General features: G+C 46.0%; 1 protein-coding gene across 2 annotated transcripts in view; it reads left to right on the top strand.

The window, feature by feature from the left end:
- The window catches only part of CMYA5 (cardiomyopathy associated 5), a 65819-nt gene that overhangs the window by 44901 nt on the left and 4518 nt on the right, over nt 1–16400 (top strand). For both annotated transcript variants that reach the window (XM_077347309.1, XM_077347308.1), the window contains exons 9-10: nt 2541–2688; nt 13699–13832. In XM_077347309.1, the coding sequence (XP_077203424.1) occupies nt 2541–2688; nt 13699–13832 (282 nt within the window). The remainder of the gene's footprint in view (nt 1–2540; nt 2689–13698; nt 13833–16400) is intronic.

The raw sequence follows: 16400 nt of genomic DNA, 5'->3' as shown, positions 1-16400 counted from the left end.
GGGCTTAATACCGCCTGGTTTGTGCCAGACACTTCCTTCTAGCAACACTTTAAATCACTACACTGATATTCACATTATAAGGCTGCTATTGTAAGCCTCTCTGGAAAGGTTTAATAGATCTGAGCCAGATCACGGGTTACTATTATTCTATTCTGAGATGGATAAGGTCGTAGAAGGCAGCAGAGGAAAGAAACCAAATTACCTTCCACCTGGGATTCTGGGCTATTCACATCCTTATTTCACATCTGGTGTCCTTCTGCATGTGTATTTTTTTCTCTGCCCATTTCACACAGTCCCTTGAGTTTAGGTGTAATAAGCCACGCACAAAAACAGAATCAAATTTGAAGCAACTCTGTTGTGAGAATAAGCTGGGAATAGTTAAGGTGCCTAGCCTTACAGGCTGTTTAAAATGTGCTTTTTCGCCTTCTGGTTCGTGCAGGGGCTGCAGAGGAGAGAAATCCAATATTTTTGCTACATGATATATCCCAGTGCCATTCTATTGCTCTATTCCTTAAAGCAGAATAGACATGTTGGTGGAGAGAAAGGAGTGAAACATGGAGAGTAGATAAAACAAATAATCACATTTGGATTGCTAAGTAATTCCAGATGTAATGGGATATATATGACACTATTCTCTTGTCAGGAGGGAGAGTTTGAAATTGCAGCCGTCTGCTCACACTACAAGAGCAACTGACCTTGTATTTCTGCAGAAGCATTTTGAGCTGCTCCAAGACAGCATCCAAACTGGTTTGTACAAGCATCGTGCTTTATGCTGCAAACCACCTAGAAATCTATTTGCAGTAGTAGCTTGTGAGACTAGCGTTTTCCACCCCACTCAGATTGCCTTCAGGTGCCACAGTAAACTTTTAAAATTCGTGCTCTGATCAAAATAATCATTAGGTTCGAATCTTGACTGCAGACAACCCCACAAAGCAGGGTCATCTGGAGAGCAGCAACCTAGGATTTAAAACTAAAATGTCTAGCCGGTTTGTTAACCACAGCTGGTGTTTCCGTGGTGCCAGTGTGAGCTGGCAGGGGTTCATGGGAATTGTAGTCCATGGACATCTGGTCTAGGGTGCCCTTCATCAGATGCATGAAATGACTCCTCAGCTGGCAGCTAGACACCCACACCGGGGGGAAATTCTGCACAATCGTTGCCTTAAATACAAGATGTATAATCTGTTAAATGTCTATGCAAACCTCCAGAGGAATACATGACAGGCAGATTGACCTGGTTTTAGGTGGAGGTGTTTAGAGGGGCTGCAGCTCAGTGGTAGAGCATCTGCTTTGTATGCAGACGGTCCCAGATTCAATCCCTGTCATCTCAAAGGAACAAGATGGTGAGTGATGTGAGAGAACTCAGCCTAAGGCCCTGAAGAGTCACTGCCTGTTAGAATGACAATACTGCCCTTGATAGACCTGCTGTGTGTCCAGTGTGCAACGGCTGGATTAGAATTTACCAGGAAGTCGAAATGCAATTTAAATGTAATTATTACATTAAAAGTGGGGGTTAAACAGAAATGACTCTCTTCATACCCGTTATGCTTAAATTGCATAATATAACTGAGGAGGCTGTGTTGTCTCCGATTACAGCTGTTCTGGATGATCCCTGTTCTTATTTTGTATGCTCCATAGTGCGGTGATCCCCAACCACCGGGCCGTGGCCCATTGCTGGGCCGTGAAGGCCCTGGTACCGGGCCGCCGCTCCCTCTCCCCACCCACCCCCCACAGTAAGAAACTTCCCAAGCCGCAAGCTTGCAGCCCGGCAATCTTCTTACTATAGGAGGGGGGGGAGAGGGAAGCAGGGCCGCACATGCGCAATGCGCATGTGTGGCCAGGCTGTGCGTGCACACATGTGCCATGCACAGCCGAAAATGCGCATGCACATTTTTGGCCACACATGCGCATTGCGTGTGCGCTTCCATGCATGAGCGGCATGCTCGGCCAGGCAATCACCCTCCCTGCTGCTGCTGGTCCGCAGCCTGTAAAAGGTTGCGGGCCACTGCCATAGTGTATGGCACAGAAACATTTTTGCATTCCATGGCACCAGGCTCATTCTTCCGCCCATGTATTTCCGCAGGCCGAAGATTCACTTCATGCACCTCACACATTGTCAGGCAATGCACGCTCTCAATGCACTGTAGCAGTCGTTTCAAGCTGGAAAATCCAGTTGCACGTGATTGCCATAGTGCAAGGGTGGTCAAACTGTGGCCCCCCAGATGTCCATGGTCTACAATTCCCATGAGCCCCTGCCAGCATTCGCTGGCAGGGGCTCATGGGAATTGTAGTCCATGGACATCTGGGGGGCCACAGTTTGACCACCCCTGCCATAGTGTGTTGAGAGTGCATTATCCAATGTGTGTGGAAGCAGCCACAGTGGGCTCTAGGCACTTAAATGTTTATACTTCCGCAGGTCTATTGATGTTTCAAGAGACTCCAATGGCTGCCCTGCTGGAGCCTGGAGCTGATTGTTTCAGTTATTCCCCTGTAGCTTTCCTGGCATTATTGGCGGTGCCACTGACATCACTCTGTCTCCACAGCTCCCCCAACCCCGGTAATAAAGGCTGAAGACTGCACAGTGTGTTGGGATACGGCCACCATTCGCTGGAGCACTGGCAACTCAGAAGCCACAGAGTCTTTCACGCTCGAGTACTGCCGGCAATATTCTCCAGAAGGAGAAGGCCTCAGGTCAGTCATTGTGCTTTGGGGTGCAGATGCGGTGGGATGAGTGGGGTGGGGGTGGTGAAACATGGGAGTTTTCCCAAACTGAGATTATTCAAGAGGAAGATTATTGTGTTGGCCTGGATCTTCCAAATCAGCTTTCGCCTTGTGATTAACATTCGTGCCAGATGCTAATCTCTGAGATATACCTTTAATTTGTGCCAGTAAAAGCTGAGACTAAACTCTGGAGCCTTAGCTGGGTCCCATCCAAGCTATCCTGGGCTGTATTTGCAGACCCAGGGCTCTTAGGCTGAGCCGCCTGCATCACTGTCCTCTCCGTTGTGTTTCCTGTCCTGCCTGCATTCACGTGCAGCTATCATCCTCATGGCTGTCTACTACTGGATGCAGAGTGTAGCACTGGGACAAGGGCCCTGTGCAGGCATGGTGCTTGCCAGGTGGGTTCAAGGAATAACCTCATACAGACCAACTGCTCAGAGCAACTCGTATAATAACTGGATAGTCACTGTTTCTCAGAAATAGTCTAAATGGAGATAGATATGCAATATTTATTCATTTACTATACCTCTATAAGGCTCTATAAGGAGCCTCTTGTGGTTCAGAGTGGTAAGGCAGCAGACATGCAGTCTGAAAGCTCCGCATTGAGTCTGCCATGAAAACGCTAGAGGGCATCATCCCAAGGGTCAGACAGTGCAGCAAATACCTCTTAACGCCCCCCAGGCCATTTTAGCTTGGGAAGATGATACAGGGGGAGACAGGAGTTACGCCACACTCTGGAGCCAAATTGGGACCTGCGGACTTATAAAATGATGTTCCCTGCAACTGTTGTGTAGTTGTGGGGAAACCTGATGTCAAAAATCCTGCTCTGTAGCTTGACCCTTTGCGTGTGTGTGTGCATATTGGGGGGGGGGGGTGGCATGTTGCTGTCCCTTCTCCCAAGTTTTACATAGCTCATGTAATGTCATATAAGACCTATGTATGTATAGATTATACGTTCCATTTGCAGTTCTGGGTAAAGCAAAAGCAGACTTCAGCCTCACATGTGGAAATGATTTTAAATGACTCCCCTGATGTTTCTGATGCTGAAGGAATGGATTTGAATATCCTTTTAAAAAGCAGGGCAATTACTACTTTGTGCAGCAAGCAAATTAAGCTTTCCTGTGCAATCTCCCCGTCCATTGTTAGATAGTGCACTTCTGTTGTGCTATAACAACCTTTTGCAACGGTTCCTTTCTTTAACAGCGGTCCTGATGTATGTCTTGCTGCACAAAAATGTTACATTGCTTACGATAAGCATTAGTAATGCCCGTGTAGGTGGGAGTTAGTCACAGAAGAATATTACTATATATTCCCGAATTACTGGAATATGTACAGGAAGATGGTGAAGGATATACTTTTCACACCTCATAAGACATACTTGGTGACCTTTATCACGAGTATTCAAGAAAGGGGTCATTTTTCTTTGTTTCCCCTGGCCCTTCCCATTGCGTTTATTACCATTTTGAGTAGCCATGGCGACCTCTCTGGACTAAGTTTGGTGCAGTGGTTAGGAGTGCGGACTTCTAATCTGGCATGCCAGGTTCGATTCTGCACTCCCCCACATGCAACCAACTGGGTAACCTTGGGCTCGCCACGGCACTGATAAAACTGTTCTGACCGGGCAGTGATATCAGGGCTCTCTCAGCCTCACCCATCCCACAGGGTGCCTGTTGTGGGGAGAGGAATGGGAAGGCGACTGTAAAGCGCTTTGAGCCTCCTTCGGGTAGGGAAAAGCGGCATATAAGAACCAACTCTTCTTCTTCTTCTTCTTCTTCTTCTTCTTCTTCTTCTTCTTCTTCTTCTTCTTCTTCTTCTTCTTCTTCTTCTTCTTCTTCTTCTAAAGCAATTTGCCCCTTAGACTGCAAAATGATGATCAAAGGGTTATTTTATATGAGAGACTGAGAAGAGAGTGTAACCTGAGTTGCCTTCTAGATAGAAGGGCCATGCTATTTTGTGATGAAGAGCTCTGTGATATATAGAAGCCAAAATGCTCATTCATGGACAGAATGTGTTCTGTCAGTAGTTTTTACCCTGCTTTGCATGTCCGTGTCGTGGCAGCATTCCCTTTACGTGCATCTTCCTATGTTGTAGCTCAGGTATCTTCCACTTCCTGAATTTATACAACTTGTTGCACACAGTATCGCGGAATATACCTTGCGCAATATACCCTGTTGCATACAAAAGCAAAGAAAGGGAAGACTTTCAGACATTTAGTTTGGCCACAGCTAGAGGTCCATCATGAGAAGGAAGGACTCCCTGGAGAAGAGCCTAATGCTGGGAGCGATCGAGGGCAAAAGAAGAAGGGGACGACAGAGAATGAGGTGGCTGGATGGAGTCACTGAAGCAGTCGGTGCAAACTTAAATGGACTCCGGGGAATGGTAGAGGACAGGAAGGCCTGGAGGATCATTGTCCATGGGGTCGCGATGGGTCAGACACCACTTCGCAACTAACAACAACAGCAAGAGGTCCATAGAGAAGGATGGCAGCCGTGTTAGTCCGAAGCAACAGAACAAAGTTTGAGTCCAGGGCATCTTTAAGACCAACAAAGTTTAATTCTGGGAGCGTTTGTGTGCAGGGACACTTCTTCAAGAATTTATGCAGAAAAGAAAGAGCTGAGGAGTTCTGTCGGCAGTGGGGATGGAAAGTGCTGTCAAGCGGCAGCCGACTCATGGCGATCCCGTAGGGGCTTCAAAGCAAGAGATGCTCAGAAGTTGGCTGCCTCTGTGTAGAGCAGGGGTAGCCAACCTGTGGTCCTCCAGATGTCCACAGACTACAATTCCCATGAGCCCCTGCCAGCAAATGCTGGCAGGGGCTCATGGGAATTGTAGTCCATGAACATGTGGAGGACCACAGGTTGACGACCCCTGGTGTAGAGGCCTTGGCATTCCTTGGGGACCTCCCATCCAAATCCTAACTAAGGCTGGATTCTGCTTAGTTTCCAAGATCTGATGCGCTCAGGCTACCCTGGGCCATCCAGGTCAGGGCAGAGCAGCTCTATTAGTTTAGACGAAGTAGAAGAAGAATTGGTTCTTATATGCTGCTTTTCTCTACCCGAAGGAGGCTCAAAGTAGCTTACAGTCGCCTTCCCTTTCCGCTCCCCACAACAGACACCTTGTGAGGTGGGTGAGGCTGAGAGAGCCCTGATATCACTGCTCAAACAGAACAGCTTTATCAGGGCTGTGGAGAGCCCAAGGTCACCCAGCTGGCTGCATGTGGGGGAGTGGGGAATCAGACCCAGATTAGAAGTCTGTGGTTTTACCCGCTACACCAAGCCATCTCTCTTTCTCTTAAATAAAAAAGAACAAACCATGACAAATCAGCAAGAACCATACAGTTCACAAGATAATCAAAGTAAATTGTGAATAGTTTTTGTACTTGGTGGGATTGATGCAGCCTTTGAATAGGAAATATCTTTTTTCATTCCTAACTTACAAGTCCAAATCGTAAGACTGTGGCGAGGTTCTGAGGAGAGAAACCTCAGCCAGGCTCTTCAGGTTCTGAGGAGAGAAAACAAGAAAAGCAATAGTAGGCTAGATGAGGACAGAAGCAAATTAATCTTCACCAGATGCCTTAAGTATCGTTACCTGAGGGACAGAGATAGAAAGATTTTAAAATGCATAAATAAAGAAGCCCCGTTGTTGGTAGGCCGCAACCAAAAGCAATAGGAATCGGTCTTTCGCTCACAGAAAAAGGCCAAGTTCAGTGTATTCCTGGGCAGTTGCTATTTTTGAGCTGGATGACTTAAAAAAAAACAATCAAATATATTTTGCCCCTTTCATTGCCAGGCCCTCTGCTTCCCATCTAAGCCCTGTAGCAACAGCATGAAGAAAAGGAAACATCCTGAAAAAGCACCAGGAGCCCTCGTGCTGTCCTCGAACAACGGAGCAATTACCGTTCCAGCACCATGGAAAGCGTGCCACTGTGTTTTATAGAGTCTGCTTTGTAGATCATCCGTAACACTCAGCATATTTTTCAAGATTGATTCCCCCCCCTCCCTTCCCTTCATGATAGAAATTATATGGTTCAACAGTTCATGAAAGGTGGAGATATATTAAACACTCGCGTTGAGCACAGAGCCTGAGAAACGAATTAACCCTTTCTCTTTGCCACGATCAATACCTGCTGAATTATCTACTGTAGTATTGCTCTCCTCATGCTAGCAAAAGGCCTGCTGAGTCCTTTCTTCTCCCCTACTCCTTCCCTCCAGTTCAGCCCTCGGTTCAGTGCTGCAGAAACGTGACAGAAGCCTGTTTTCCCGAGCCCGGGTCTGCACTGTGTTTCCCCCAGCCAAACATGGAACATGGCTCCCCTTTCTCATTGGTGGTGGTAGAAAGGCCTTCTGTGCTTTGGTTTGGGGGCCAGAGAAGCAGCTTCCTGCTCAGAAGTCCGTGCTGTAGAGCCATTGCTCTCTGAAGGGTTCAAAGCTAGGTGAGGAGAAAATTGGTTATCTAGCTGTGGAATTCAGCAGTGTCATGCAATTGTGCTGTAGGAGGGAAGATGCACTCAATTCTTTATAGCAAGGTAAACCAGGTATTGCTAGGACATGCCTGATGGTAGCCAAGGAACCTATTTTCTGTATTCGTGTGTGTGTGTATGTGTGTGTGTGAGGGTGTAGGGCAACTTCCTTTCACCCGCACAGTGAAGATGTGCCATTACGGCATCACTGCTGCAGTAGATGATGACATTCATCTTGACAATGGACCATCCACACATGAGTTATGTGCACACTTTTGTCCATTGGCGTCTATTTCTCCTGCTTCATTTCCTTCACCATGCCACCAAAAGGCTCTGACTAAAAAATTAGTCAGAGCTATTGCGCTAAATGCAATAGGCTACATAATGACGACCTGCCGCAATCTATTTCCTCTGAATTTCCAGTTTTCATTTTTTTTAAAGCAAAAAAGAATGATAATCTGACATTGTCCCTGCACGCGGCTCTCTGACTCTAGAGGAGGCTTTTCTCTGCTGTGGCTCCTCTTTCCTTTGCTGCTAGCTTTTCTGCTTCAGTCAGGACTCCTTGGAAAACATGGGTTTTGAGTATGCTGAAGTGCTAATGGCAGAGGAAGAAAGTGCCCGAGCAGAAGAAAGCCTCCTCAGCAGCATAGAGAAGCATGAAGGGAAGGCTGTCATAGAATCCAGGCCATAGCCTTTAGCCCAGTGGTTCCCAACCTGCGGGCTGCGGCCCGGTGCCGGGCCACGAAGGCCATGGCGCCGGACCGCGGCTCCCTCTCCCCGCCCCCCCCGCGGTAAAAAACTTCCCAGGCCGCAAGCTTGCGGCCCGGGAAGCTTCTTACTGTGGGAGGGCGGGGAGAGGGAATCAGGGCCGGCCGCGCCCATGCAGGCGTGGCCCAATGGGATTTGTTTCTCTCCACTGCTTTTCATCCTGAGGAAAAACAGCTGGCAATGCTGTGGTTTGAAACCACCCTCTCCCCCAGTGGCTTGCCATATCCACCTATAGGTGTGTTATGACTGGTGTTCCACCTCCCCCACGAGAGGGGGGGGGCTGCTTTAGGACTGCTGCAGTCTGTTTGCAAAGCCTGCTAGTTTGTTTTCCCCTGCATGCTGCTGCATATGCTGGCACTTCCTGGAACAGCCTGCATTTTGCCAGCACTTGTTATATGAAAACAGTGTGTGCGTGTGTTTGTGTGTGTGTGTGTGTTGATGGTGTGTAGGAAGGCCAGACTTGCCAGGGCTTATCGTTTATGATGATGATTCATTATGGATATAGTGCTATGAACGTACATGGTGGTTTACAGAGGACAAACAGACTGATAGCTGCCAGGTCCAGGGAACTTACAATTTAACGATACATAAACAACTGCTCTGATCTTAGAGCTTCACTGAGATTCTCTGGTTGCAGAAAGTGCTGTAAGGATGCAGCCTGCTTATGATAACTCCACAGGGTTTCCAAGGCAAGAGATGTTCAGAGGTGCTTTGCCCTTGTGTGCCTCTGGGCTTCCGTGGTAGTCTCCCATCCAAATACCAAGCAGGCCTGACCCTGCTTAGCCCCTGAGATCTGACAAAATGAGGCCAGCCTGGACCATCCCGGACAGGGCACAGGTTTTCTAGTATTGATCATATGTGCCTCAAAACTGTAGGCAGAGTTTAGGTATGCGAAGGAGTGGAGCAGCAGTCTGCTTAAGAGAATAAAGTAATTTTATTGTGAAGAGAAACAACTTAGCATAGAAAGACCTAACTGACTCTTCTGTTGTCTACAGTCATTCTTCTGTTCTGGAGGCAAGCAGGGAGGAAGGATCAGGAATTGAATCAGATAAGATAATTTGAAAAACATCAGGACTATGCTAAACACACGCCTCCTTCAACGCCCCCTGCAGGACACTCTTTATATTCTGCTCAGTCATACACACTGCAAATCGTGCATATTCCAACAAAAATGTCTACATTTACCCGTCCCTTACTCTTTGGCCTACTGTTTTTTCTCATCTTCATGGTTTCTTTGCCCCTTTTCTTACCTTCGCTGTCTTTGGCCTCAAGTGTTTTCACTGCTCTTTAACCCTATGGTGACTTTGTGTATGGAGTTCTGTAATACAATTACAAGAGGCATGATGGGAAGTTTCCAAGTGGGTCACTGTAGCTAGTTGGCTTAAACAGCAGTGAGGGCAAACGGGGGAAAGGGACATCAGACAGTCAGTTTTCATAAGCAGTTTGGTGCTTGAAACCTAATTGGTGGAGGGGTGTCTTCTAAGTAGTGGCTTTGCATAACTGGAAGGCACATCCGTTTTGGAAGGTGGGTTCCCAATGTGCATTGAACAGTCCAATAGGGACGTGTCTCTGGCATCTTACAGACACTTTTCTGGGCATTCAGAGGGATGGAGGAAAGAAGACTGAGATGAAGGTTTAAATAGCAATGAGGTCAAAGAAGCCTGAGGCCTGAGAAAACAAAGAAGAAAAATGAAAATAGCATAGAGAAGGACGGCATTCGTGCATTCACAAGGAATCTCGGGAAGTCACCCAAGCTAGAAGGTGCTTTTCAACACTCACAAGTGAAGTTGAAATAAGAAGTTAATTAATGTGCCTGTAGCTCTGCAGAAGTCTGGGGTTATGGGGGTTGTAAATTAGAGTCTGTCTTCCTGTGACAGTGTTTTAGTGCTCTTATCCCGCTAATTTGCTTCTAAAAATTCCTTTCTTAGCGCTTCCATTAAAAAGAGGAAGCAAAGCACCATCAAAGATGACAACAAATAACATGCCTAAAAATAAACATATCCAAAGTCTGGAAACTTAAAAGAAGATATCTTTCATTCTGGCTTGTAGTGCATTGAAGGAGTCTGTTATCAGTTTAGTATTCCAGATCTTCAAAGTCCATTTGATGCTTGAACTGGGTCAGGTGGGTGGCCCTCTGAATACTGGCTGGGATTCAGATACCCTCGTGCCAAAGAACAGAAGAAGGCACTTTGTTTGTAAAGGGGGCCCCCCATTTCCACTCATGTTCCTCCCAATACTACTGCAACCTTATGGGAGCAGAAAAAGGCAGTTGGGAGCAGATTACAGCTAGACTCAAAAGCCATTTAAAGTAATTTCATGAACAGTTAAGTGATCATTAATGATGCCTTTTCCCTAAATAGATACCCTCTCGATTTGTATTCCATCAATTCTTTCAGGGAGTGCAGAATGGCCAGTTGATCTCCTATAATGATGCCAACCAGCAGTTCACCATCTCAATTAGATATGTGCCTGGTGGCATTAGGGAATATGGCCACCGACATGCTTTTACAGTCTTAAGTGAATGACATCTGATTATATATTTGTCACATTGATTCTAGTGTGAGAATTATCAAGCCTGTAAAAGGAGTTCAGCTCAGTTCAGAACAAAAGGATCTTAAAATATTTGAAATCTACTATGGTTGGGAAAAATCGGTTCTCTTTGGATTTTGTTTAATGTAGTAAGTGGGTGTCATAAAAGACATTGTAGGAATTAGCAAGAGCTGAGTCCTTTAAACCTCTGATACAGATCGGTGTCGACATTAAGTGGTGTACCTTTAGCATAAGGAATATGTTAAAAGAAATAAGGGAATTTTGACTATTCTTAGGCATATGCTTAAAGAAAAGAAAGAAAAAGGCATATGCTAAAAAATTTTGAAACATCAGCAGCTATAAGTACGGATCATTCTTCAGCTTCTAGCACTCCCTGGTGGAAGATTGGTGAAACAACAGCTTTGAAGGATGGATTCAGGCAATATTTTAAAAAAAGAGCGGAAGATGTTAAGACATTGAGGTCTTTTATGCACTGGCATTTTCCTTTCCTTCACTGTGCATTCCCATTGGGCTTTCTTTTTCATTTTACCCTGCTTTCACTGCATAGGTGCACTGGGCTCCCCCTGCCCCCCGCATTCTGCAGGGATTTCCCTCCCTTCAGAGCTCAGTTCGCTTTCCATTTGTTGTTTCCCCACATTTTTGAGAGTAGTTTTGTGATGGTTTCCCCCTCTTATTTCACTCCCAAGATGAAGGTAATTCAAAAGCTTAATAATTGCTTCAGTTCCCCCTGCTTAAAGGGGCTATGCCAGGGAGGCAGCATCTGTAAGCCCCAAGGGCGACAGCAGGGAGGAAAAAGCAGAAGAATTTGACTCAGCTTCTCTACCCTGGTCCAGCTGCTTGCTCAGCTCAGCCCAGAGGGAAGTTGGCTATGCATCTCCCATCCTTCTGTTGCTGTGTTTCATATGTGACTGGCGTAGGCAGGAGAAGAGCCACCTGTCTAAGGCAGCAAGCAGTGAGATGGCCCTATCTCACCCTACCTTAGGGGGAGGGGATAAGAGGCTGCTTCACTGCCAAACCAGGCCACCGCCTCACCAGGCTGTTTTACCCTTTCTGTACCTACTGTTGGCTTCTGCCTCTCTCAAGAGGGAAGACGCCAAAGGAGAAAGGAGAGATGCTGGGGGGGGCAACAAAATGGTCTTTCTGTGAGGGGGAGTATTAGATGGGAAGTTGGAATGGGAGACGCTGTAAAAATAGCTGTTGCTTTGGGCCAGCCAATCAGGCAAAAACAAGAGAGAGGATGAGACTCCAATTTAGGTGCAGGTGTGGTAGAAAGGCAGGCAAATACCTGCCCACAGAAACAGAAACACACTAAGTGCCTTGCTCCCTGGTGTAGCCCCTTTAAACGGGCTGCACGAGGGAGCCCGAGACAGCAGGGACTGGTGCAGAGAAGACTTCCCTGCAAGGTCAGCTGCCTCTGGCTGGAGATGGAGGACGAGGACCCTGGGACTCTCTGCACTATTTTTGGAAGGAACATCAACAACGAACTCTTAGATTACCACACTTGTAAATAAAAGGAAGAAAACTTTAAATGCCCAAGTAGAACTGAAGGCGGGAGAGCCACTAAACATGCAGCTAGGATGGCTACCCAACAGTAAATGCAGCTTGAAGAATCTCTACTTAAAATGTTAAAACACACACCCAGAATAAATCTGACAAATAAGGAGAGACTAGCCATGCAGCACACACAAAAAACAGTACTATGACACTATCTGCTTTTTCTCACTGGTATGCAGAACACATACTCTGTGATTCCCAAGAGGAAAATCAGATTTTTAAAAAGTTGCAGTGCAGGCCCATGATATGAATAAAAGGTATACCAACACAAATTCCATGATAACCAGAAGTTAGCTGTGTGTGCAGAAAGGGCCAAAATATTACTGGTGCCTGTGATATATGGACTATCTTTTGCTTCTTGCTTTTCTCTTTGGTCAGTTAAGGCTTTTAGGCTTTTGAATCAATGCAGAAACCTGCAAAATCTGTTTTCTCAAAGTGAAAGCAAAATTTGTGCACATAATAAGCAGAATGCCTTCAAGGGTTGAGATGAACAAGATGCTAGGAAATCTGTAATTGGATCAGAATTCAGATCAGAACCACCGGGCTATGGGTTGGTGGTGCCAGTCCAAATTGCCCCAGTCTTCTTTGTTATTAGCCTGTCTTTGTTCCCTCCCAGGGATAAAAAACATGACAGGATGGATAGAGGTTGGTTTCAGTGGGTAAAATGGCATCCAAACTGGGGTCCAGCAGATGCTGTTGCATGTTGAAAACTGGCAGGAAATGTATTCATGGTTTTTTCGGTGACACTCTTGTTTTGGCCTTAGCTCTGAGCTCTGTGTGTGTGTGCACGTGTGTGCATGCACAGTCATGTTCTTGCTTCTAGTTTTATAGGGGTAGTGTTTTAGAAATAGGTGAGGTTTTTTTCACAAGCCAAAGTGTCAAGAAAGCTGGGAAAGAAAGCAAACAATATGAAATTGAAAATGCCCCTGGCTCCATTCCTAAATCTCGAGGAATTTCCCAACCTGGATGTGACAACCCTATCCTCCCCCTCCTCCATTGGTGGCAGGGGGGGGACCTGGCAGCCCTAATTGCATATGATTTCAGAAACCCATACAAGTCTCAAAAGTGGTTCACACGAGGAGGGAGGGGCGGTCGTGGTTCGAAAAATATCAGCACGAAAGCTCCACAGCTTTTCAGAGATGGACTGTAGCCCTGACTATAGCCAGGGTTGTGAAGCATTGAATGTGTTGATCTAAAACTGGAGAGAGTTGAGTTCTGATCCCTATTCAGCTGCATGGCTCTTTGCACCTTTGGCCGGTCATACTTTCTCAACCTAATTTACCTCAGAGGGGTTTTGTTATTATAAAATGGAGGGAAATTAGAAAGAACTGCTGTGGCACCTAAAAGACGAGACAAATTGGGACAGACTAACATAGCTTCCGCTCCAGGTTTATGCAATGAAGAAAGGGGTCCATGGAGGAAATATGACAGGTAAATAGAATCTAGTTCCTTTGTCTTCCTTACCACCCTGTAGCTCAATTTTCTTGGTCTGGTTGTGGCCTACTCATAGCCTGTCATTTTCTTGGGCAACGGCTCTGTGTTTTTCTAATGTTGGACATACACCGGACATACACACTTTGGGGGGAAAGTGAAAAATGTCTCATGCAAGATTTAGCCACTGTTTACATTTATATAAATTGTTGTCTTTTCAGGTCTCTGGCTGGCATTAAAAGACCGGAACTGAAAGTTAATGTAGAACCAAATATAAATTATTTCTTCTACGTGAGAGCTGTTAATGTCTTCGGAACGAGTGAACAGAGTGAAGCTGCTCTCATCTCAACCAAAGGTAGATATAAATACTTTCTGATGCTAACCAGGGCTGGTTCTCTACTTACTTTTTCTTCCCACTGTAAATCTTGCCAAATTCTGGTTGATTTGAACCCGTATCCACAGATTTCCTTTCCCACGATTTTAAACCTATCGCCCTTCTGCATTTGCATTGTCCCAATTTTTGGTCTCCTCCCTGCTTGATTGGGGGGGAATCGGATGAAGCTCCAGCCAGCACTGAAGGAGCAGAAGAAGAAGAGTTGGTTCTTATATGCTGCTTTTCTCTACCCGAAGGAGGCTCAAAACGGCTTACAGTCACCTTCCCATTCCTCTCCCCACAACAGACACCCTGTGAGGTGGGTGAGGCTGAGAGAGCGCTGATATCACTGCTCAGTCAGAACAGTTTTATCAGTGCCGTGGCGAGCCCAAGGTCACCCAGCTGGTTGCATGTGGGGGAATGCAGAATCGAACCCGGCATGCCAGATTAGAAGTCCGCACTCCTAACCACTACACCAAGATGGCTCTCCAGCATAATGCTGGAGTGTGCTTTATTTCCTGCCTTTTGACTAGTCCCAAGTATACAGCCAGAGCAAGCCAGGGGAGGGGCAAGTGGAGCACAAGACTGCTTGTTTATCTTTCTTTTCCTGCAGAAGTGGGGTGGGGGAGGGGAGGCAGCATCCTCACAGAGAACAAGGAGGGGAAAGTAAATTTAAGAGGCAAATTTCTGCTCATAGAAGTGTGGGCTTTTGGAGTGCAGTCACTTTAAAACAGATCCCAAAATGAGGGCAAAAATCAGTCTTGTGAGGGAATGGCAACCAGGAACCAGGCAGTCTTTGGACAGACACCCTGACCAATCAACAACAGACTGCTTCACTACATCAGCATTGGAGGCATGAGGTAAGAAATTAATCTGGCAAAACGCAGAACATCTGTACTCAATCATAGATGTTGCAGAGGGAAAATTTAAAGTGCTAAATATCAAAATGGAAATAAAATAATGCTTAGATGACTTTCTTTAATTCAGGGTCACCAGGGATAAAAAGCCCATTGCAGATTCACCCCAGGAGGGAGGCTGGGGAAGAAGGAAAACTGGCACAAATATTATATTATATAAATTCCAGAGAGAGCATTACCCAATTATACCTTCACCAAAAGACCAGTGTGTAATGAAGGCCCAACTGTGTTGACTGCCACACGTACAAGTCAAATGTAATTCAACAGATGTCATTGGAAATGTGTCAGTGGGCAACTGGTATAGAATCGAGCACACTAAAACATATCTATTTCTCTGTGTTTTGCTAGGTAGGCATTTTTCAGATGTTTATAATTGGGTGGTACTGCCAGTAACCTCTTAGGAGTATGTAAGACTCGTGACTGGCCCAAGATTGTGTGGAAACACAGAAAACCAACATAACAACCACACAATATGCTTCATTTTTTGCACTGAGAAACAGATTCTCAATAATGTCATATACTCCTAATAGAAACTCGCCGCCTTGAGGGAAGCTGTGTGTGGACTGTGTGCAACAATGCGAAACAAATTGCATTCTTGGCACAATAAAACAATAGTGCAGAAAGGGCTTCCAAGAACGCTTGAGGAAGAGAAAAATACACACAAAAGAGCCTCAGAACTATATACACTAACTCTCCTTTTGAATTAGCTTTAGTTCCACTGAGGTTTTTTAGTCCTGGCAGATGAATTGGTAAATGGATGGATAATGCTGGTATAGGCATGCTGCAGTTTTGAAGGGAAGTTGACCGATTGCTTAGACCCTAAAAGTAAAGCAAATGGGTTGGGAAGAAATTGTCCTCTGAACAGCTGCCCAGATGTTGGGATGAAAGTCCGGAGGCTGCAGGGAAGTGTGGGTGGAGGGAAACGGGAGAGGAAAACATGTGGCTTGCAGCTTACCTGTCCTCCAGCCTTTGCCATGGTGATTGTTTCAAGGTTGGTATCACCTGCCAACTACAAAGCCAGAAGAGCCACAGGTGGCATGTCAAAGAACAGCATGTTCTCAAGTTCTTTCACCACTGTAATGCAAAGTATAAAGCAACTCTTCTGCTAGTAACAAACGCCTTCATGTATGGAAGGGCACATTTGGATCTCATTAATAGGTGGTTTGCCATTGCCTGCGTAGCAATCCTTGTCTTCCTTGGTAGTCTCCCATTCAAGTATTAAGCAGGGCTGACCCTGCTGAGCCTCCAAGATTAGACTAGGGCAGGGCAGGCCATCAGCAGATCAAAATTGCTCAGATATGAATCTGTCTTATATAGCAGGGGTAGTCAACCTGTGGTCCTCCAGATGTCCATGAACTACAATTCCCATGGGAATTGTAGTCCATGAACATCTGGAGGGCCACAGGTTGACTACCCTTGTTATATGGAACCAAAACATTGGTCAGTCAAAGTCCATATTTCCTGCTCTGGCTGGCAGTAGCTCTCTGGCATCCCTAGTAGAGAGTTTTCACATCATCTTCTATCTGACCAATTCAACTGGAGATTCCATGGAGTGAACCTGGGACCTTGTGCATGAAACGCAGGTGTTCTACCTGTGAGCTGTGGCCCCTCCACCACACTTGGAACAACTTCT

This window comes from Paroedura picta, chromosome 7 (genome assembly GCF_049243985.1).
Source record: "Paroedura picta isolate Pp20150507F chromosome 7, Ppicta_v3.0, whole genome shotgun sequence".
In the NCBI taxonomy this organism is placed as follows: Eukaryota; Metazoa; Chordata; class Lepidosauria; order Squamata; family Gekkonidae; genus Paroedura; species Paroedura picta.
The sequence above is the reverse complement of the archived record's forward strand: the minus strand, read 5'-3'. Positions and strand labels throughout refer to the sequence as shown.